Here is a 24,465-nt window from a genome sequence, read left to right as displayed (position 1 = left end):
TGCAGGTTCTGACCCACATTCTCAAAGTAAATATAATTGACTCCATCACGTCCTCCTTTTTACGATTACTTCTCCCACAACTTTATAACATCTGAGAGCCATAGGACAGTATAGCACTGCATATACTATTCCTTGGGCCAAGACCCATAGGACAAAGATGCAGAAAGAATTTAGAAATATGCCCTAATTATCTTGTATATACCCATGGGGTATACATTTAGTAAGAACTTCCCTAATTCTTCCACCCAATTAAAGATCCTTCCAGAACAGAGAAAGCAAACCGAAATAAACAGAACAAATCTAGTTTCATGAAACTGTTTGATGAGTCAGATAAGTTGTTTTTGGGAGGACATAATGTAGGTTAGGACTGGCCAGTTAGATCCTTCTGTAAGATAAATACCAGCAACACTTTCTTAGTTTCAACTTAGAATTATATTGGCTTTAGCAAATTGTACACCTGTTGTGAAAGTGGGCTCGATACATCAGGTTCTTGTGGGCCCCAGAAGGTCCTTTTCATTACTGCACAAATATTCACAAATGATTGTCCAGTTTATTAAGGCTAGTGTGGATTTGGGTAAAGAAAGTCAACATTCACTGAGTATGTTTGTGCTAAAATCTGCCTGATGTGTTCGTGCCAGAGCCAAGTTGCCAACACAATGGTTCCAGATGCAGACAAGAAAGAATCTACTGCCTACGGTACTGGCTGAAATCAGCCTGAGCATTTCAGCAGACTAATTTGAGCCCCCTGGCCTTACAAACAGAGTGAACTGAATTGAAATCTTTGCGTGCCAGATGTTTTTTTTAGTGTGTAAGCATTTGCTTTCAGTTTATAGCCCAGCTTGGCCCAATTGTCTCAGACTTGGCACCCATCATCATCACATACACATCACATAGTAGCCTGACGGTGCCTTCAGTTCATACACCATGCGTATGCTTTAATCTGAGTTAATCATAGTAGTATCTTAACTTCAGGAATTATGTCACAAAAGCAACACAGCGTAAACCATACCACTAAAACTGCACGCTGAAACAGTTAGGTGCAGATTTATCAAAGGTCGAATTTTGAAGTGTGATTTTTTTTTAAACTCAAATAAATTTGAATGCACTCACAACTCGAATCGAAGGTTGTTCATGAAAAAACTTGAACGTGTAATATTTGATCGACCAGAAAATTTGAATCAAATTCGAATCGAGCATTCCTTCGAATGTCCGGAAAGCAATAAACACCTTCAAATAGTTTAATGGACCTCTGCCATTGACTTCTACATAAACTGGGCAGGTTTTAGGTGGCGAATATTCAAATTAGAACTGTTTCCAGGGTCGAGCTGTAATAAATCTCACATTCAAATGTTGGTGATTTCAAATTCAAATTTTGAACGAGTTTTGACCCAAAAAACCCCGAAAATTCTAATTCTAATTTATCATTCGAACCTTAATAAACCTGCCCCTTAAACTTTCATAGTCTATAAAAAAAAAAAATGATTTAAGGGGAACTAATGATATATATTGCATGTTTCTATAAGGCAAATCATATAAAGTAAAATCAAATTAGCCTTTAATTACTTTCTAATATCCAATTTACCCATATTTTTCTATATGTACACCAGTTATGTGTCAAATACAAATTTTTTAATCAAGGCCCAAGATCTAGATACCGATCACAACACTGTGAAAATGTGTGTGTCCTTGTTGCTCCCTATACAAACTAAATATATATTTATAGATATATATTTTAATGATTTAGGTTTATAATATAAAGCTTTAATATGTTACGAAACAAAAAAAAATATCTTTTTCATAATCAATTTACACATAAAAACGTGTCTAATTACAAGAAGGGGTTAACATTTCTCTCCAGCAGCTCTGAAACTTGGCAAGTAAAGTCTGAAAGGTTTGAAGTGCAGTAAAAATTCAATAGAAGAGTTAAAAAAAACATTTGCTGCATTTTCTTTCAACCGAGACAGGAATCAAAACAGAAGGATGCCTGCTCCACAGGACAGACACAGATTTATAAAAGTCACTGACCTAGGTTTCCAAAAGTATAGTATAACCTTGTGAGAAGTTCTTAGAAAATGGCCCTAGAAAACATTTGCAAAAATAACTAAAAACAAATATTGTCCTCTCGATAATTCTGCCGTAATACAGGATCCAACGTACAGCATAGTCAGCAAGTGTTACAGGATGCTCCAACCACTATTAAAATGCCAAGTTAATAAAGCAATAGTAGAAAATAATACCATTCAGTTTAAAATAACAGAAAAAATAAAATAACGCTCTGTCATTTCTCCATCAAATTTATGCAAAATCAGACACTACACTTGGGTTCTGCGTTTTTTTTTCCCCAAAGAGAAAACAAGTCCGTTTGGTCTGTAACAATTCAGAAACTGGCGAGGAGTAGGCCAACCATCACAGTCTCTATATTCTTCTGCGCTCAATGTCATTTCATAAAAACCATCAAGTTTAATTTCTGTTCCATCTTCTTCTCAAGTAACATACACAGTCCACATTCCTTTATACAGTGCAGAGTATATGGGCTGAAAAATAAAGGTAGCTGGTTCTTGGATTGTTTTACTCAAGTTCACTGTCGTCTTTGTCGGAGTTCAGTGCTGTGCAATAGTTGGGCTTTGCGGATGGTTTATAGCCCGGTAGACATACACACTTGTAGGAACCCTCTGTGTTAATACACTTGGCGTTCTTGCAAAGGGACATCCTGCTGTTCAGCTCATTACATTCATTGACATCTGTAAAACAGAATAACGCAGTGTTGAACCTGACTCTTCCGTTCAAGACATAACAAGGAGCGTGCCTGCTGGGACATATGCTGAAGGGGCACATTGCCTCATTTTAGCTTTAATCCCAGTAGAATTTTAAAAATTAAACATCTTTTTTTGTCTGTTGTTGAGATCTTTAACTTAGTAATATTCTTAGAACTACTCCATATTATGATTCCCCATGATCGGTATATGCTTGATTTACCTTTATAGATATATCAACAGGCAGGGGCAGATTAATTGACAGGCTCCCATAGACTATAGCCTAGGGGCCCAGTGTGACCAGGGGCCCATACAGCTTTTTATTCAGTTATTATTCCTATTTTTTTAATTTATCCTAGATCTGTATGGGCCCAGCTGAAGCCTAGAAGTGGCGTCTGTGTGGATGCAGCCTAGGAGCCCCATATAAAGTCCAAAGCACTGTGGCACACTGACAAAATAACTGTGTTCGTATTTGTGGCATTTATTGGCTCCAATTCAAGTAGACAAAGTAGGGGCCCCATATGTCATTAATGCACCACTGCACCACTGACAACAGGGATTGTCTTAGTTTGTGATTGGCCCATGCCTACTCCCTTTTCTGTGGATAATTTTAAGATTAAAATCTCTCCTGTAATATAGGCAAGGTAATGTCTGGAGCACTATTTTGCCACTAATAGCAATATGATGTATGGGACTAAGCATGGAAACCTATACCAAACATCAACAGGAAAGTCAGAGACATAAGAGAGAGAAACACAAAGCTGAATATTGGAGACTTGCAAAGAGAAAAAGTAAGGAAGGAGGCAGAAGAAAAACCCCATCAATGGCATAAAATGAGCTGATGTGTCAGAACTAGTCGTACCCTCAGTAGTGATGTGCGGGATGGCCCTAAACCCATAGGTCAAGTGGGTTCAGGCCGACTTGCCCACAATGATTGTGGGCCGACCTTCTACTGACCCACTTCCACCTCTGTGTGTGCCTTTTTATATACTCACCCTTGTGTGTTCTATCCCTCCTATTGTGCATTTTAAAAAATGTTGCGTAGGTAGAAAAATTGTCCTACGAATAAACGCTTATTGATTCAAATTTTTGATGAAATGCCCATCACTATCCTTGAGCTACATTCAATTGTAAAAAGAGTTGGGGAGCAACACAAGAATGAAGAAAAGGGGGGTGACAAAAAAGGCCTGTGTTATTAGCCCCTATGAGGACAGGCAGTCTAAAGCCTGCTCTGTTGGTATATGTAAAGCAGGCATGTAGTTCCATGAGGATTCTTACCAACACAAGTCATTTTGGCCATGTCCAAATGATATCCATCAAAGCAATCACATGTATAGCCTTCCTGCACTCTGACACATCTTCCATTTTCACATCCATTTAAGATTCCGCACTCTTCTGCCTGCAGCTCTTCATAGCTATAACCTGAAAACAAGGTGACAGACGTTGCTTTAAGATTTCGAGATTTTATTTGAAAGGATCTTTAATTTTATTTTCTTATATTCAACATAAGAGATAAAATAAATTGCAGCCACCAGAACTTGAAACTTGCAGGTCTATGCTGGGGCGTAGGTTCAGTTCCAGCCAGTGCACTATATGCAAGGTGTGTGTAGGGTTTTCTACATGTTCTTTGGTTTCCACCCACATTTAAAAAATTACCGGCAGGTTATAAAACTGGCCAATGTGATAGAAACTTGCTGTGACAGCAGTTAATGTGAATAATGTACAAACCCTGTAAAATGCTGGGGAATATGTTGGTGTTTTCTTAACACTGTGTGATGCAAAAGGTTGAATAATAATCTTGAGCACAAGAAAAGCACTGTATTTATGAGCTTCGTTAATATTTATATACAGTACTGCCTGAATCTGTGGTGAAAGATTCTTGTATATTAGCACAAGAGCCAGTAGAGGCCAGTAGAACTTTATATTATAGTGATGCAGAGCTGAGCATTTAAGAGTACTGATGCATTTTAATACCAATATTTAGGGTTTTTTATGTTGTCTGGAAGGAAATACCAGTTGTCTGTTATATTTCTATCCTATTAACCCTGTACAGATGTAGATCAGAAAATCTGTGGTGCATAAATTTGTGTTAAATGTTAGTAGGGATGCACTGAATCTGCTATTTTGGATTCGGCTGAACCCCCAAATCCTTCTCGAAAGATTCAGCCGAATACCGAATCCACTCCGAATACTAATTTGCATATACAAATTATGGGTGGGAAGGGGAAAATATTTTTTACTTCCTTGTTTTGTGTCAAAAAGTCACACAAATTCCCTCCCCGTCCCTAATTTGCATATGCAAATTAGGATTCGGATTCAGTTCCGCCTGGTAGAAGGATTCACCCAAATCCGAATCCTGCTGAAAAAGGCCAAATCCTGGCCGAATCCCGAACCGAATCCTGGATTCGGTGCATCCCTACAGGTTAGCGAATGTGGGAAATGTGAAATCCCATTCCCACAGGAACCACAAAGTATTAATCAGATTATTACAACGATGTATATAGAGACAGCACATTTTGCTGGACAAAATCTGTGAAAAACGTGGAACTCAACAATTGTAATGTAATACAGGTATGGGAACTGTTATCCAGAATGCTTGGGACCTGGGGTTTTCGAGATAATGGATTTTCTGTAATTTAGATCTCCATACCTGAAGTCTACGAATACATTATTTAAACATTAATGAAACCCAATCAGGGGCTTAACTACAGAGGAAGCAGACCCTGCAGCTGCGGGGGGGGGGCAGGAGGTATAGGGGCCCCACAAGGCCCTAATTCATATACAATTTCAATAAATATTGGTAAAACTGATCAACTTCTCGAAATTTTTGGGGCCTGCTGTTGGGCCCAGTAATATCTGGTTACACCACTGAACCCAATAGCATTGTTTTGCCTCCAATAAGGAATAATTACTGTATATCTTAGTTGGGATCAAGAACAAGGTATTGTTTTATTATTACAGAGAAAAAGGAAATCATTTTTAAAAATGTTAATTATTTTGGAGTCTATCAGAGATCCCTTTCTGTAATTCGGAACTTTCTGGATAATGGGTCCCATACCTGTAAAATGAAGGATAGGCTTTTGTTTAAATCAAGTACACTCTATGACTGGGGACAATGTTATATGAAAATCAGAGCTTGGATCCCACTACAGTTTTTTTTTTCAGAACATTTGAAACATAAGAAGGAGTAGTTAGGGTTATATCTGCTTCTCAAACAACCTGTTCTCATGTCTACAGAATTCCTGAACCCTGCTGAAGATCCCAAACCTGCCTTAATTGTATTTCCAGTTTGATTCTGCTCAAACTGGGATGCACAAACTAATCACAGAGAAGTTTCCAGGTTTCCCCCTCATCTCAACTTAATTATATCTCCAAATGCCCCCGAAAGAGAAACCCCCAGCTGAGAAGAAAGATGAAACAGAAAAAAGATTGCTCTGTAGTCCTCACTGAGAAGAACCCTGGATCAGGGTCGTTTTTCACTAATAGGAGCACTGGCCTGGGATATCAGGCAATTGATTATAATTATTAAGGGGTTCATAACCTTTGGCACCCCTTAGTGATTTAAGCTTTTCTTTACAGGACAGCTTTTGTTTACTTCACCTCAGCTGTGGGCTGCCATTGAGCCTGCCCTCCATATGGGGGAGACAAAGGGAAAAAGGTGCACATGTTCCCAAAATTGTACAAAACCTCTTAAGGACAATAATTGTATGTTTTTGGCCAGTTTTTGAAAGACTCATTTCATAAGGCTCCGTGTGCAGAAAAACATATGCCAGTGTGTTTTATTGAACATCTGCAGAAAAATACAACTTACCTGATGTAAAGCACTAAGTTTGCCCAGGTGTGGCACTTCATTAGCAGCCAATAAGCTGTTTGCTTTTACATAGATGGCCAGTAATTGCTACCTCCTAATTGGTTGCTTTGGCTTACTGCACCTGATCAAACTCTGTGGATTTTATTACATAAACCCCATTAGTTCTTTTCATAAAACACCCAATTACTGTACATGTGTCTAAGGAACCACCCCCCTTCTGCTTGCTTTTCTTGCACACACTCATCCATATCAAAGATCCTGTGTGAGTCAGCTTTCCTGTGTAAATCCAGCATGGAGACATTAGTGTGTTTGGAGTGAGGAGAGAAAATGAGCAGTGGGTTAAGTGTGTAAAGCAACAAAATAAATGCAGGAAGCAGTGCGTGAAACTGCCTCACTACTTGCGTCACAAAAACCAGACCTATTTATCACATGAAACCCTTTGGAAGATTTATTTCTTTACTAGAGATACAATCTCTAGTCCCTAATATGACAAATACAATGACCAATATTGGTAATGCTGACTGAGCAGTTCATAGAAGTGCTAGAAAGCTGTACATTTCACTTTTTATCATTCAGGAAATAAGGTTTCAAACAAGACAGTTATAGATACTGTAGATCAGCTATATATACTATATATATATATTGTGGTGGCAGACGTGGCTACTGGGGGAGATTAGTTGCCCAGTGGCTTCGTTTTCCGAAGTCGCCCGAAGTTGCCTCACGAGGAAACTTCGGGCGGCTTTGGAAAGCCAAAGCGATCTAAGTGATATCCCGCCGGTGATTTACATTCTAGCCAGCAGGAAGGCATTTAGGGGAGATTAGTCGCCCGAAGAAGAGGCGATTTGTCCCTAGGCAGCGACTAATCTCCCCAGTAGCCACGTCTGCCACCACCCTGAAGCATTTGATGCACAAAGGGGGTTACTGATCAAAATCCAAATTTTTCTGATGTTTTAAATAAAGAAGTTAGACCAAACTAGAATTCGAGATTTAACCTTATTTATCATCAAAACACCCTGAAAAGATCAAATTGTGAAAAACTGCAAATTTTTCGGATTCCTGCATGAAAACTGTGACTTTTTTTTGAAAACTGCAACTTTTTTTTTGAAAACTGCAACTTTTTTTTGATCTATAAAGGATTTGATGCAAAATCGAATTTCTCTGATGCTTTGAATAAAAAAAGTCAGCCCAAACTAGAATCCACAATTAAGCCTTTTTGATCATTTAAACGCCATGAAAATCGGATTGGGAAAAAACTCAACGTTTTTGGAACTGCGACTTTTTCGGATTTTCATGCAAAAAAATTTTTGGGATTTGACACCAAAAATCCAGTTTTTTTGTGTAATCGGTGGAAATTGTTTTTGGATCTGGTATAATAAATCTCGAAAACTAAAAATTTGGATTGTATAGTAAAAAAACCCAGATTTTTTTGAGTTTATGCCACATGGACTTTAATAAATAACCCTCAAAATGTATAATTACAGTGGTAGAATAAATGGACCAAAAGGTTTAACCGGGGAGGGGTGTAGTGGATATGGTACGACTGATAAAGAAAGGGATGGATCAGGACAGAAAGTGTATGTCAGTTTACATGAGAAAAAAATACAAATCTAGTAGATTCAGCAGATTCATCTCACCATGTACTACAGTACCAAACAGTTTACATGTACTCAGCCATTGCCTGGCTTTTCAACAAAAGTATTATTTTGTATGATTAAGCAAACTTTAGGAAACACAACTTTGTGTGCAGACAAAAGAAGAGCACCTTTTTTTCTTTGCAGCAATAAGCACCATCAGCCTCTGTCTACCACTGATATTTTAGGAATGAGCAGTCTGATATCACTGACGGACTGATCAATCCTAAGGTAGAAAAATGTGAAATGAAGACGCAATACTACTTACGTTCTGGAATCTCGTATGGGGTGGAATCGTGAGATGTGTAAGGGTCTATAAGAGCATCATGTCCATAAGGCCTGTACTGAAGGTTGCAAAGTTCGGCATAGTCCTCTGCATGAGAAAAGATCATAATGAAGGTGCTTGTACTTTAATCAGTTAACAAAAAAGCATTTCATCATTTATTAACATGTATTTATATAGCGCCAACATATTGCGTAGCACATTCCCATCATGCCATTGAAGGACCCCCAGCAATGCATTACAATCTGTATCTTACATTTCTGTAGTATGGCTTTTATTAAAGGGATGATCCACATTTAAGTTAAATTTCAGCTTGTTATAGAATGTCCTGGTATCAGCAACTTTACAATTGGTCTTAATTTTTTATTCTTTATGGTTGTTTAACGATTTACCTTCCTCTTCTACCTCTTTCCAGCTTTTAAATGGGGGTCACTGACCCTGGCAGCCAAACTCAATTGCGCTGTGGAGCTAAAATTGTATTATTATTGTTACTTTTTAATATGTTCCTATTCAGTTCCCCTCCTATTCTTAGCCCAATCTCTTATTTAAACCACTGTCTGGTGAGGCACACTGGGATTCATGGCATGATAACAGCGGCCGCACTACAGGTTAGACATTTCATGGTGCCCCATAATAATAATCCCTCCCAAATCTAGTATGACATTTTGTTTTTTGGGTTCCTTCACTCTCTCTATGGCAAAGCACATGTGCAGTTCACCACCCCAGCATACAGGGCATCAAGTACCTTTTACCTAGTGCAGCATATTGCATGTGAAAACTATACCCTCAAACAATGTAGGTCTGTATTAAAAGATATTACATAAAACAGCTCATATGTAAAACCCTGCTTCATGTAAATAAACCATTTTCATAATAATATGCTTTTCTAGTAGTATGTGCCATTGGGTAATCATAAATAGAAAATTGCCATTTAAAATATAAGGGCCGCCCCCTAGGATCGTACGATTCATTTTGCACTCAAACATAGCAACAAACCATACTTGTTAGGTCACATGAGCCAATTAACAGACAGAGTTGTGTCTTTTGCTTCCACACTTCTTCCTGTTACAGATAGAGTTATAGTATTTCTGGTCAGGTGATCTCTGAGGCAGCACACAGAGACCATCACGAAATGGTGGCTCAAGGCAAGAGATGTAAAAGTGCAAGATTTACTTAAATATACATTCCAGTTTGGTAAGATTCTTTAACATGCCACTTAATATGATGTAAACTATGTGTTGCTTAAGTGTTTGATTTGGGGGTATAGTTTTCCTTTAATTTTTCTACTTGGAAAATGAAGGCTGTGCCATTGGAACCAATACGTTATATTTAGCTTGGATGGGGAGCTGTAACTTAACATGTGTAGTGTTGCTAGTAACACTTTCATTCCCCTGTTCCCCCTATAGTCGCACCCCCGACATTTGAAAAATGAAAAGAGGAACAATAACTTGTGCTGTGCGCAGCCTGTCGAAAAATTTTGGCCACATCCATTTTATGACCACACCACCTAATTACCATGTCCATTTTACAAAATTTGACAGGTTATGATAGTCTAAACACATTTCTGGGAGTTTTAGGGCCACATTTTATGTGTTTTAACAGTTTTGCTAATGAAAGTGAATTGCCCTTTAAAGGGGAAGGAAACCTAGTCGGCCCACCCCCCCTCCCGTTTGTTGCCCACCCTCCCTCCTCCCCCCTGGCCTACCCGTCCCGCTGGGCAAATGCCTCTAACTTGTTACTTACCCTTCTGTGCAGGTCCAGTCCAGGGAGTTCACAGACGACATCTTCTTCCACGCGATCTTCTTCCTGCTTTGAACGGCGCATGCACAGTAGGATAATTTTGCCGGTACGATCTACTGCGCATGTGCGTGACTTTTGGTGCATGCGCAGTAGATCCGTACCAGCGAAATTCTCCTACTGCGCATGCGCCAAAACGCCGTTCACAGCAGGAAGAAGATCGCGTGGAAGAAGATGTCGTTTGTGAACTCCCTGGACTGGACCTGCGCAGAAGGGTAAGTAACAAGTTAGGGGCATTTGCCCAGCGGGACGGGTAGGCCAGGGGGGAGGAGGGAGGGTGGGCAACAAACTGGAGGGGGGGTGGGGGGTTTGTGCCGACTAGGTTTCCTTCCCCTTTAAGATGCTAGTCTCACTTCTTCTAAGAGACCTGCTTATCTTTAATAGTTACAATTGTTTCTTTCCTTATCCTAATTTGTTACAAAAGTGTCCAAGTGCAGCTGCTGGCGGTTCTGGGCTCTCTGCCAAAAAGGCACTAATTTTACTAACGTTTCAGAAACTTTGTATCTTTTTCTTGAGTCAGTGCAGAAGATCAAAGAGAAAGTTGGGACATTTCAATAAGAAACCCAGGACTGTGGGATGAGCTGTCAAAATCGGGACTGTCCTGCAGAAAAGTTGTGAGGTATGCTATAACCTACCCATCCTTTCCTTAGCTGCAGCCAAAATTCTGGTCTTGGGGGCAACCAAATGTAAATTGTGCATTTGGCCACCATTCCCATGTAACGACTACATACTTATGCAACATCACCAAAGTTGAGAACAGACAGGACGCTGAAGCAGAATTACTGCTGATATACTCTTTTATTTTCCACACAACATGTTTCGGACAGCATATGTCCTTTTTCAAGTTCACACTTGAAAAAGGACATATGCTGTCCGAAACATGTTGTGTGGAAAATAAAAGAGTATATCAGCAGTAATTCTGCTTCAGCGTCCTGTCTGTTCTCAACTTTGGTGAAGTTGCATTACTAAATTTTGGTGCTAGGACGGAGCGCCAGTGAGACAGTTACAGGACTGGCGATACTCTCCACCTTGTATATATCTACCATTGTGATACTTATGCAACAGTCATGGAGGAAGACATACTAAATAAGGGGCAAGGCAAGGGTTTATGTCTCAACAGAACAGTGCCCTAAAGGTTTTTACATTCAAAATGAAGCATTCCTTAAACACTAGAACATTTCAGTAGCACTTTCAGCTGCACTTGCTCTATGAAAGGTAATTTCCATTTTCTCTTCTCAATTTTCCAACTGCTATAAATCTGAATAAAATGCTCCCAACAATCACATAAAGTACAGTAATGTTAAGACCACTGCCCAAACAGCCACTACATAAATTATTTTCTGAGAAGAAATACATGTATGTGTTAAAAATCTTAGCAAGATAACTATCCTGAAAATATTTCATTTCCTGACGTTCCAGAAAATGCACTTTTTATATCGCTGGGCTATCAGATGTGAAATACAGAGTACCCTCAGGCTCGGTGAGCGCGTAAACAGGAGTTGAATCGTTAAAAATATGACTACGGCACTTCTGACAAACAGTCTTTTTATTTATGTCCTTAAACTGATTTATCTGCTTTTTATGCAGGAACCCCATCTAGGGAAAGCACAAAAACATTACTAGTTTTTTAGAGACTAAACATGAAATAAACTAACTGAAAGGTTAAAAACTTTCTAGAATGCTGGATAACTAAGCCGCTGCTAAATCTTAAAGGGCATGTAAAGTCTAAAATAGAATAAGGCTAGAAATGCTGTATTTTGTATACTAAATATAAACATGAACTTACTGCACCACAAGCCTAATCAAACAAATAATTTATGCTTTCAAAGTTGGCTACAGGGGGTCACCATCTTGTAACTTTGTTAAACATCTTTGCAAGACCAAGACTGTGCACATGCTCAGTGTGGTCTGGGCTGCTTAGGGATCATCATAAACAAACTGCTTGAGTTCTTCATGGCTGGGAAGTAAGGCGGGGGCTCCTCCTGCTGTTCATAAGTATGATTGTTTCCCAGCTCAGCAGTTAGGGACCATCTGACAATTCCTATTCACAGCAGTAAATGAAGAGAGAATTTCACTGCATACAGTCAGGTTTCTTATAAAAACGGTACACATTTTTTAATTAAAATATATTGGAGATAGGTTTCTTTTTCATTAAAGAAAGTAAAAATGGGATTTTATTTTTTTGCCTTTACATGCCCTTTAAAGAAAAGGTAAATGTTTAGTGCAGTCCTAAGTTGCATGGTTTAGTAAAGCTCAAGACTTAGGGGCTCATTTATGTCCAGAAGTGCAGTGAGGAAAGTGCAATTTAAAGCACAATATCCATATTTATACATTTTTTCCCACTATGCAACAGTGTAACAGTTTCAGCTTCATTTTGCTGGCAAAATGGCTGTGGATACAATTGTGCTGTGCCTACCACAATTGCGCCTGATTCACCAAAATTAATATAACTGCTGCCTGGCGTCATTGCTTGTGCATTCAAGTGCTGTGTGTGACATATTCTTTCAGAGCAAATCATTCGAGTTGATAGACACTAGGGGGCAAATTCACTAAGATGCGAAGTTGCGCCAGGCGCAACTTCGCCACACTTCGCCAGGCGTAGTTTCGCCAGCGCTTCGCAAATTCACTAAAATCCGAAGTTGCGCACAGGGGTAGCGTAAGGTTGCGGAAGTTGCGCTAGCGTTGTTTCGCTATATAAAGCGAAGTTGCGCTAGCGAAGGCTAATTTGCATACGGCGCGAAATTCAAATTTCAATGGAGGAACACGTATCTGCACTACAAATGCCTAGAAAACCTTCAAATCTGCAAATAAAAATTTTATTTTGCCCTACACATGTGCCCACTGTCTATGTAAGTTGCCATGAGTCAGGAAATGTAGGGGGGAGGAAGGGGAGCCCCAAAAATTTTTCGATCTTTTTCAGCCTATCAGCCATCATGTAGAAAACACGCCAGCGTTTTTTGGGACTTAGAAAAAAATTTTGACTTTTTTTTAAACAATCCCTATCTACTCTATTGCGCTTCGCCAGGTCTGAGGTGGCGAAGGAAGTCTAGCGTAAAAGGTAGCGTTCACTACACTGCGCAAGTTAGTGAATTTGCGTAGTTTCGTCGCTAGCGAAGATTTGCCTGGCATAAGGTTGCGAAGTAACACTAGCGAAACTACGCCAGCGCAGTAGCGAAAATGCCAAACGCTAGCGAATTAACGCTAGCGTTCGGCGCTTCGCGCCTTAGTGAATTTGCCCCTAGAGATGCACCGGATCCAGGATTCAGTTTTGGATTCAGCCCTGATTCGGATTCAGTATTGGATTCAGCCAGGATTCAGTTCAGATGAATCCAAGTTCCTGGCCAAACTGTTACCGAATCCTTAAAATCATGTGACTTTTTTGTCACACAAACAAGGAAGTGAAAAAAAGTGCGCAGTTCTCTTTCGCCCTTTGTCATCTTAATTTGCATATTCAAATTAGGGTTTAGATTTCTCCTACCTGCCTTCTATAGGAGATAGCCATTGAGGAGAAATCCCCAGATGCCCTGTCGCCTTTTCTGAAGAGAAGCGCAAGCGGAGTTTCGGTAAGTTATTTTTTAATAAAGACTTTGTGATTTTAAAGTTAAATATGTCTTGTTGTTTTTTTATATATAAAATTTAAAAAAAAAAACATTTACGTTTCTGGTGCGTGCCGCTTTTCTCTGGGAGATTGCCAGTCAGTGTATCTTGAACTTCAGACTCTCTCTACATAACTAAAAATGACCTATTCCATGTTTATCTATAGACTCTACTGATACAGGAATATCACTAGATTAAACACTGTATATTGTGAGTGAGACCAAATGCTTCTTTTTTCCCAAGAGGAATTCATTTTGAGCTTCATACTCAGGCATGATCTTTAAAAAAGAATCATTTATAGACTGTTTGCCAGATGGTTGTAACTTTGGTCAGACCATCACACATCCTTCCTGATGTTTGGCAGCTACATCAGCAGGCTCCATGCAAATGGATGTGTAGGGGGGTATAACTATTTAAACACAACCCCAGACTTTTCTCTAAATGACTACCATGTGCTTGGGTCTAAGAAAACACATTTACAGTTCTACTGACACTTTCTAGAAAGATACATTATTTCCTACTGAGAGTACATTGTGCCTTTGTCTCTATATCATATGCACTTGTCTACCAGAAAGCATGATTAGGTATTATGGAAAGAGTAAATATTACCAGTGACTATCCACAGTTGACTTAACTCCAGGATGTACACTTATGATCTTATGGCTTTATGGTGTAAAATACCATATGTGAGCCAAAGCTGCTATAGAGAAGTGTTAATGATAACACAAGCTCTATACCTTGTGTAACCAAAACATCTATGAAGACTCATGGTTTCTCGGAACTGTAGTTTAAGTCTAGTTATGCATGTATGAAGAACTAACTCAGCAGGCTGAGACCAGTAGCAGATTAATTTTATGTACACAGTAAGGCAGCGAATTATAGTTAGAATATTGGCTGGCTTAATATTTGAAAAGGATTTTCTTATACAAGACATATCATTATGGACACCTTTAGATGTGGAGATGGTGCAGATGGGGAGCCTGGTACCAAGGCCCCAGTAAAGGAAAGACCTCCAAGAGTTTAGCCCTTAGTGAAGTTGAGGAAACAGGGACCCCGTGAACGAGGTATGTAGATAGTAATAGGTGAGCTCACGTTGTTATATGCTTTCTGGTACTTAATTGTGTGCCCTACTTAAACATTTGTTATTTGTTCAAGAACTACTGGTATCCAGAAACCCTGTGTGGGCAGGTGAGAGGTATAGGGAACACCCTAATCTTTCTACACATGTTGAAACTGAGTGCTAATGGAATCAGTTATGTAGGTGCTAGTCCTGGGTGGAAAACTTAGGGTTACAGTATATTATGACTTTAAAAACAATTTGGACATTCAAACGATTAAGGAGGTACTTACTAAAGGAAGTGGTTGTACATGTCACATAACTAACTGAATCATGTCTGTCCATTTAAAACATATCTGATGCTGACAGATGCTGCTATAGTTTATTAGTCTGACAAGTTGGCTGTGAGAAGACACTGTATTGCTAACATTCCCTGTAGCCCAGAATCAGCCACATACCAGTGCAACAATCTCACTTGGGGACATAGAAATTCCTGAACCTTACTGAGCAGCCTGCATTCCCAGTGAGCAGTTTGTAAGTTGCTGGTAGGTCCTGTGTGAAGCATTGATCCCAGGCCATAGGAGCTGAATAATGTTCTAGCAACAATTGATTACTTTGAGAGTGTTCTAGGCAAAGTAAATGCTAAGATGTTCCAGGAGCCATTCTTACCTGAGTCTTTGGTAGGGCAAAGAGCACATTGCATTCCCCATGCGTCTCCATATAAGCAGCAGCATTCTGTATAAGTAGTACGTCTTCCAACCAAAGGCTGGCTACACACAAATTCCTCAATCAGCTCTTGCCAACAGAAGTCTTGGTAAACATCTGTGTCTTCAGTTGGCTCTGGATAACAAAACATATCAATGACACAATAGCACTTCTGCGATAAAGTGGCACAGTAGTAAAGTTAGGGCACAAGCTAAAAAAAAAAAAATGTTCTTCTACCCCTGTAAGGATGTAGTGAATAAAGGATTTGGTTAAGGATTCAGCCTTGTTCAGCATGATTTTGCCTAAGCCAAGTCCCTGGCTCATCATGGAACAAAAAAAGAATTCGTTATTTTTAACCCTTCCTTGCCCTAATTTGCATATGCAAATTAGAGTTCAGCTTCACCCGAATCCTTCATGAAAGATTTGGAATCCAGACAAGCTCCAAAAATACTGGATTCAGTGTATTTCTAGTGTTCAATCTAGGTCATTTTCTAATAAACTCCCAACACATAGAGGAATATTAACTGGCACCTGATGAAATTGACCCTATGGTGTGTGTTGTGTAAGTTGAACAGGGACTAATGAATGATAAACAATTGATGTAAAGCACTGTGTTACCATAAGAATATGGAAATGTGAACATTTCTCCTGCCTGTTAAAGGAACAGTAATGCCAAAAACTGAAAGTGTGCTAAAGTAATGAAAGTCTAATGCAATGTTGTGCTGCACTGGTAATGTTTGCTTCAGAACTCTACTATAGTTAATATAAACCAACTGCTGTGTATCCATGGGGGCAGCCATTCAAAGCTGAAAAATGAGAAAAGGCACAGGATACACAGCAGATAACTCAGTAGAATACAATGAGATTCTTCAGAAGTTATCCGTAATGTGCTTGAATGGCTGCCCCCATGGCTACACAGCAGCTTGTTTATATAATACTAAACACTGGTAGGGCTGGCCTGTGCCTGCTGTTTTTCATCCAGTGTGAGGTGTGGAGTGCTACTACCCACACGTCATTTGTATTATAGCACACAGTGGAGAGTGGTATAAAATAATGAGTTGTTTAATTCACATACGCTATAGACATTTGGTTTTTACTGTGGCTTGTGTAAATATTTGACTCTCTATGGTAATACCGGTACTATACTAGCGCTGAAGTAATCATATTTGACATTTCATTCTTTCACACTGTAAAGCAGTCCAAGGTACTTAAACAGCACTAAAAATAATAAGTAACATACCACTTGTATCCTCTTGTTTGGGCTGGATACACCTTTTTCCTGATTCATCAAGAATCATGGGGTGTGTGCAGAAGCAGCTGTAAGATCCCTCGTTGTTTATGCATTGGCCATCAATGCAGCTGCTTGGGTCTTCACATTCATTATTATCTACAGGTTGAAATAAAACAGATAGTAGTGAGAAGCGTGCGAGCTGTGACCACAGTTGAATGTGTACTTTTATTTCTCTATGGCCATAGCAGTCATCATATGCTGTATTCAGCTATGCTTGGAGGAACTGTATAATATCACAGGAATGATTATACCGTTATGGGGGAAGTTCAATCCACAAGAATTCTTTTATTTAAATTTTTCATACCATTGTGGTACTGGAATTATAGAATCTTTAGGTTTTCTGCTTTAACAACCTGACTTTATGCAAAGACCCCCAAAAGGAATTAGTAGTGGTACAGTTACATAGTTACATAGTTACATAGTTACATAGTTAAATTGGGCTGAATAAAGACAAAGTCCATCAAGTTCAACCCCTCCAAATGAAAACCCAGCATCCATACACACACCCCTCCCTACTTTTAACTACATTCTATATACCCATACGTATACTAACTATAGAGTTTAGTATCACAATAGCATTTGATATTATGTCTGTCCAAAAAATCATCCAAGCCATTCTTAAAGGCATTAACTGAATCAGCATCACAACATCACCCGCCAGTGCATTCCACAACCTCACTGTCCTGACTGTGAAGAACCCCCTACGTTGCTTCAAATGAAAGTTTTTTTCTTCTAGTCTAAAGGGTTGGCCTCTGGTACTGTGATCCACTTTATGGGTAAAAAGGTCCCCTGCTATTTGTCTATAATGTCCTCTAATGTACTTGTAAAGTGTAATCATGTCCCCTCGCAAGCTCCTTTTTTCCAGAGAAAACAACCCCAACCTTGACAGTCTACCCTCATAATTTAAGTCTTCCGTCCCTCTAACCAATTTAGTTGCATGTCTCTGCACTCTCTCCAGCTCATTTATATCCCTCTTGAGGATCGGAGTTCAAAACTGCACTGCATACAGGGACTTATAAAGAGGCATAATTATGTTTTCATCCCTTGAGTTAATGGCCTTTTTCATGCAAGACAGAACTTTATTTGCTTTAGTAGCCACAGAATGACACTGCCCAGAATTAGACAACGTGTTATCTACAAAAAACCCTAGATCCCTCTCATTTAAGGAAACTCCCAACACACTGCCATTTAGTGTATAACATTTATGCAAGGTTAATGCATTGAACCTCATTTTCCAGTTTTCTGCGCAATTTTCCAACTTAAACAAATCACTCTGCAAAGTGGCAGCATCCTGCATGGAACCTATAGTTCTGCACAATTAAGTATCATCTGCAAAAATAGAAACAGTACTTTCAATGCCCACCTCCAGGTCATTAACAAACAAGTTGAAAAGCAAGGGACCTAGTACAGAGCCCTGTGGTACTCCACTAACAACACTGGTCCAATTAGAAAATGTTCCATTTACCTCCACTCTTTGTAGTCTATCTTTTAGCCAGTTCTCTATCCAGGTACAAATATTATGTTCCAGGCCAACATTCCTTAATTTAACCAGTAACCTTTTCTGTGGCACTGTATCAAATGCTTTAGCAAAGTCTAAGTAAATCACATCCACTGCCATCGCAGAATCAAGGTCTCTACTTACCTTCTCATAAAAAGAAATTAAGTTAGTCTGGCAAGATCTATTACGCATAAAACCATGCTGGCACAAATAGTATTATGATTTGCTATGAAGTCCAGTATCTTATCCTTTATTAACCCTTCGTAAAGCTTTCCTACCACTGACGTCAGACAAACTGGCCTATAGTTTTGAGGCTGAGAACGGGTGTACATAATAAGGAGAGATCTGTGCAGGGCTCATACTAGGAAAGGCATTTTACTTACCGATACACTGAAGCTTAACAGGATCATAATATGTGCCTTGCTTACAGTAGCACTCATAACTAGACTCTGTGTTCAAGCAGTAGCCATTTTTGCAGATTTCTTTTCCAAACAACATACACTCATCAGCATCTGTGGACATCACAAAATAAAATCAGTTATGTTTTGTCATTGTAAAACCTACTTTTCTGATTTTTTTTAAATAAAAAAGTCCGACCGAACTAGAATCCATGATTTGACCTTATTTATTATTAAAAAAGCACAATTGAATCAGGGGGAAAAATCCATAAAAACAGAGCGAAAACCCGAATCATACATTTTTTACTGAGGTTTTTCTCAAATCGCTTGATCTTTTCAGGCTTTTCCCTGAAAAGTTTGAATTTTTGGAGTTTTTACCTGATAAGCCAGAATAAGTCAGATTTTTGGGCTAAATCCAGCTCAGACCACAGAAACTTCCAAATAGTAAAGGGGCCTCTCCCCATTGACTTTAATACAACCTTGGCAGGTCTGAGATGGCGGATTCGGATTCAGACTTTTTGCATCCTCGGGGTATAATAAATCTTGAAAAATCTGAGGTTTTTTTCCACTAAAAATTGGGATTTTATAGTAAAAAAAAAACTAAATTTTTTTGAGTTTTTGGCATTTGGACTTTAATTAAAAAAAACCCTTAATGTATGAAGATCCGAATTACAAAAATACCCCATTATAAAGGCAGCCACCCCCTTACTCAGCCAAGCATTGCACATCCCCACCACACTCCTAGTGAACAACCACCTGCAAACCTTTTGATGAAGATGCCTTTTTTTCTAGTCTAAAGGACTGGCCTCTCACCTTTATTCATATTTAAAAAAAACAAAACCCACCTTTATCTATGTTTATAGATATTTTATTTTGGAGCACTGCAACTCAAATTATTTATGTTGGAAAAATATAGGCCCATTCTTCCAGGTTTAAGAGCTCCAGGTTTTCAGTTTAGTCAGCTGATAACCTTGTATCAACATAGTTTAGTGCAAAATACAGAAAATACTACAATCCATTTCCAAGGGCCTTAAAACTGAAGCTTTGGATGAAGTCCATTTCTCACTAAGACAATGATTGTAAATGCAAGGACACAGTTATGCTTCCCTTGTTTGCTTAATACACTCCAGTGTGCTACAAAAACCCAGTGAAAGCCCTGATCTCAGTCCATCTGTGAGCCGGTGACTAAGAGCAAATGCATTGTCTAATCAACCTAAATATGGAACTGGAAATCTACCTGGAAGAATAGGCTAAACTCATTCCTGAACAGTGTCTGAACCTGCTACATAATTATGCACACTCTTATTTCAAATTACTAATTGCTTGCATTGTTGCAAAAGGTGTCCGCCAGGTTTTATTAACAGTTTCCCTACTGTACATAAAACAATGTCGCACACAATGACACATTAAGGGTTAGATGGAAGTAGGCTGCAATAAAACCTAACTGCCATTTCCTATGCAGTGTGGGACAGCAAAGAGATATTTGACTGAAAATTAGTGACAGAAAATAGCATTGAGCTATGTAGATACTAACCTTGATAAGATATATCATTGCCCTCATACATCGACTCCTTTGATGGTATGTAGCCTTTTCCTTCTGGACACATTTCTGTAAATTCATCTGAGTATACAAAGAAATGAAATACAAGCAATGCTGGCTAATGGAATTAAATGTAATACCATAATAACCCTTATGAGTTCAATGACTGTATAAAGGAAGTGCTTTTATACATGCAATGGAACTCAGGGTGTCAATTATATCACAAGAACACACCCACAGGCATTCAGAGGGCTTCATTTTTGTTTTAGCAAGTGTAGGACCATGTCACCTTTACTGCTTAAATCGTAGCAGTGAGTGATGTTTAGGGTGGTGTGAGTGAATCATAATGTGCTTTATAGATCACTCACACCTGAAGTCAAATGTTAGAAATGATAGAAATCAAATATTTTGCTCTGGGGTTTTTTCTCCCATTTTAAGTCAGTGTTAAAAATTCTAGTGTTAATTGCCTAGCTTCATTCAAGGAGAACTAAAGCGCAACTAAAGAAGTAGTACACTATGGGGCAAATTCACTAAGCGCCGAAGGGCCGAACGCTAGCGTTACTTCGCTAGCGTTACTTCGCTAGCGTTACTTCGCTAGCGTTACTTCGCTAGCGTTACTTCGCTAGCGTTACTTCGCTAGCGTTTGGCATTTTCGTTACTGCGCAAATTCACTAACGAATGCTGGCGTAGTTTCTCTAGTGTTACTTTGCACCCTTACGCCTGGCGAAGTTTCGCTAGCGACGTAACTACACAAATTCACTAACGCGCGCAGTGTACTGAACGCTACATTTTATGCTAGACTTCCTTCGCCACCTCAGACCAGGCGAAGCGCAATAGAGTAGATAGGGATTGCTTCAAAAAAAGTCAAAATTTTTTCTAAGTCCCAAAAAACGCTGGCGTGTTTTCTACATTATGGGTGATAGGCTGAAAAAGATCGAAAAAATTTTTTGGGCTCCCCTCCATCCCCCCTACATTTCCTGACTCATGGCAACTTACCTAGACAGTGGGCACATGTGTAGGGCAAAATAAAATTTTTATTTGATGTTTTGAAGGTTTTCTAGGCATTTGTAGTGCTGATACATATTCCTCCATTGAAATTTGAATTTGGCGCTAGCCTTCGCTAGCGTAACTTCGCTTTACTTAGCGAATCAACGCTAGCGCAACTTCGCAACCTTATGCTACCCCTGAGCGCAACTTCAGATTTTAGTGAATTTGCGAAGCGCTGGCGAAACTACGCCTGGCGAAGTGTGGCGAAGTGCGGCGGCCTGGCGCAACTACGAATCTTAGTGAATTTGCCCCTATGTCTGGACTTCTGTACCAGCCCAAGGCAACCACAGCCCTTTAGAAGGGTAGACCTGTTAAAGTGTCTCCTGCCTATTGTCATCTACACTACCTAATTTTCAGAAGATTACACTTATTTTTGGAGCATCAGCTGACAATTTTTTTCCATTCACTTTTTTGCACATGATAATACTATAGTATATTAACTATTGTAATGCCACCAATCACAACAAATATCTCAAGCGTGGATTTCTACTTACCAGAACCTATGACTGGACATGGGAAGATCTCACAATTATCTCCCCATCCAGCTCCTAATGTACAACAACACTCTTGCTTGCTAACGTTGGCAGCCAACACATTCTGACAGAAGTTGTCCCCAATGATATTATAGTAGCAGTCCTTGTAATCTTCATCATTTTCCTCTGGAATAGATAGATGTGTTTTAATACAAGAACAGCAAGTACATTTCAGACAGAGCAGTAAAATGCAATCTAAATTGTTGGTTCTACATCTTAAACATTAAAAACAAATAAAAACAAACATAAGCATACAATCTAAATATCTATCTGTCTGTCTGAAAGTTATTATACAAACAACAGTAATTCCAGATTTGCAATAAAAGCAGCAAATTAATATGGGTGGTGAAAAACAATTTACGAGGAAGCGACATCAAGAGACCATGTTCATATAAGAAGAGCACAGGCCATTAGAAATAGGATTCAGCAAGCAGCATGATGCATCGGGAGTTCAGTATGTTTGGCCATGCAGCCAGGTAGAGGCAGATATAATTTAAATTTAAGTTAAATAAGTTAAATATGCTCATAGCCAAAAGCTGTTAGTATTCATAGTTCACCAAGTGGAAAATTGAACCTGCCTGTATTTTTACAATAACTATAATATTGGTTCCCTCACTACATTAACTCGTAATTTTTTAGGTATCAGAGAATTTCTAATCTATCAATACTTTGTCCTGCTAAACACATGAAATCAATTATCTGGAATGTTTGGGACCTGCAGAGCTGGACCAACACAATACTGCACCAAAAGGCAAGTCCTTGGCTTCACCCACCCTGCAACTTTCCCCTTTGATTCCTACTACGTTTGCTGCAAGGTTAGGCAGCCAAGGCTATGTACCCAGTGTCCTGGTACCCCTCCACTGACTTTTCATAGATGTCTTATTATATGTGCCCACAGTCCTAGCACTCCTCCAATGTTCCTTCTAAGGTGTGCGCTTAATTTTGAGGCCAGCACACACAACAAATTGTGGTGCGCACAAAGAATTTTGTGTGAAAACACAAAGGAGCAGATTCACTAAAGGGCGAAGTGGCAGTCGCTAGCGAAAATGCGCTCGAAATCCAATCCACAGGGACATCGCCAATTCAGGCGCTGTCGACAATTCACTAGCGAAAGAGACCGTCACTAGCGTCCGTTCGCTCAGGCGATTGGTAGTTCCTCTGAATTTTCATACCATGTTGTTTAGATGATTGCACAGGTCAGAAAATTTCTTTTGGATAATATCTTTGCAGGTATTGCCTATCTGACAATATACATGGATCACTACTGGGACTGTCACTATTATTTCCGAGACATCATTTTGTATGATTGCTGTCTGCAATTAATGGACAGAACATCATATAATTTGTTATTTTCCCTACTTTAATCCTACAATTTAAATGACAATTGATCGTGAACGTTTGTCATAGAAGGAATAAAATCTCATTCCTCCTTCCTCCAAATAGTACAAATCAGGACAATAAAAATGTAAATACATTAAGCTGTAAGCAAAATTTTATCCATTTTTAAAAGAGAAATGAACATTAAGTAAAAAACAAAAATTAAAAATTAAAGGAGAAATCATTATGTATCTTAAGTAACACACAAAGGGGGTTATTTATCAAAATCCAAATTGATCTCATTATTTTCTAAAATAGACTCCAAACAAATCCCCATGGGTTATTTCTGGCTATTTATCAATACATTTTCCCGAAAAATTCCAGTTAGTGGAAAAAACTCGAAAACATAGTGAAAATCGTCCAAAAATTCAGATTTTCGAATTTTCTGCAGGAAAACTCTGATTTATTTTGGATTTGTGCCCGAAAAACTCAAAAAATCTTTGGATTTTTGCACGAAACCCAGTGCAGATCAGGATATCTTCGGGACTTCTCCTGCTGATTTATATACAACCTCGACAGGTCTGAGATGCTGAATTTTCGAATTCTGATTTTTTTTCTATCCTTGGGGTATAATAAATCCTGAAAATTTCAAGTTTTTTTTCACTAAAAATTTGGATTTTATAGTATAGTACATTTTTCGAGTTCTTGGCATTCAGACTTTAATAAATAACCCCCTAAATATATCACTGCAATTCTTAACCACTTCATTATAAAACAAAACGTAAACAATGGATTAAACCCATTCCTAATCGAATGATCTATTGGGTTATATCCAAAGATTCTCATCCAAAATCTCAACAGCCACAATTGAATTTACACATGCTATTCTGTATTTTGAGCTATCTTCCAGATCTGTGGATTTTTGCACGAAACCCAGTGCAGATCAGGATATCTTCGGGACTTCTCCTGCTGATTTATATACAACCTCGACAGGTCTGAGATGCTGAATTTTCGAATTCTGATTTTTTTTCTATCCTTGGGGTATAATAAATCCTGAAAATTTCAAGTTTTTTTTCACTAAAAATTTGGATTTTATAGTATAGTACATTTTTCGAGTTCTTGGCATTCAGACTTTAATAAATAACCCCCTAAATATATCACTGCAATTCTTAACCACTTCATTATAAAACAAAACGTAAACAATGGA

General features: G+C 38.8%; 1 protein-coding gene across 1 annotated transcript in view; it reads right to left on the bottom strand.

Moving 5' to 3' along the window:
* Positions 1 to 1,739: 1,739 nt before the first annotated feature.
* The window catches only part of ltbp1.S (latent transforming growth factor beta binding protein 1 S homeolog), a gene marked incomplete at its 3' end in the record, with an annotated part of 117,043 nt that continues 94,317 nt past the window's right edge, over positions 1,740 to 24,465 (bottom strand). The window contains 8 exon segments of the mRNA NM_001088785.1: positions 1,740 to 2,741; positions 4,032 to 4,175; positions 8,464 to 8,568; positions 15,599 to 15,769; positions 16,875 to 17,021; positions 18,807 to 18,935; positions 20,356 to 20,442; positions 21,903 to 22,067. Coding sequence (NP_001082254.1) covers positions 2,569 to 2,741; positions 4,032 to 4,175; positions 8,464 to 8,568; positions 15,599 to 15,769; positions 16,875 to 17,021; positions 18,807 to 18,935; positions 20,356 to 20,442; positions 21,903 to 22,067 — 1,121 coding nt within the window.

The sequence above is a fragment of the Xenopus laevis genome, chromosome 5S (genome assembly GCF_017654675.1).
Source record: "Xenopus laevis strain J_2021 chromosome 5S, Xenopus_laevis_v10.1, whole genome shotgun sequence".
NCBI lineage: Eukaryota > Metazoa > Chordata > Amphibia > Anura > Pipidae > Xenopus > Xenopus laevis.
The sequence above is the reverse complement of the archived record's forward strand: the minus strand, read 5'-3'. Positions and strand labels throughout refer to the sequence as shown.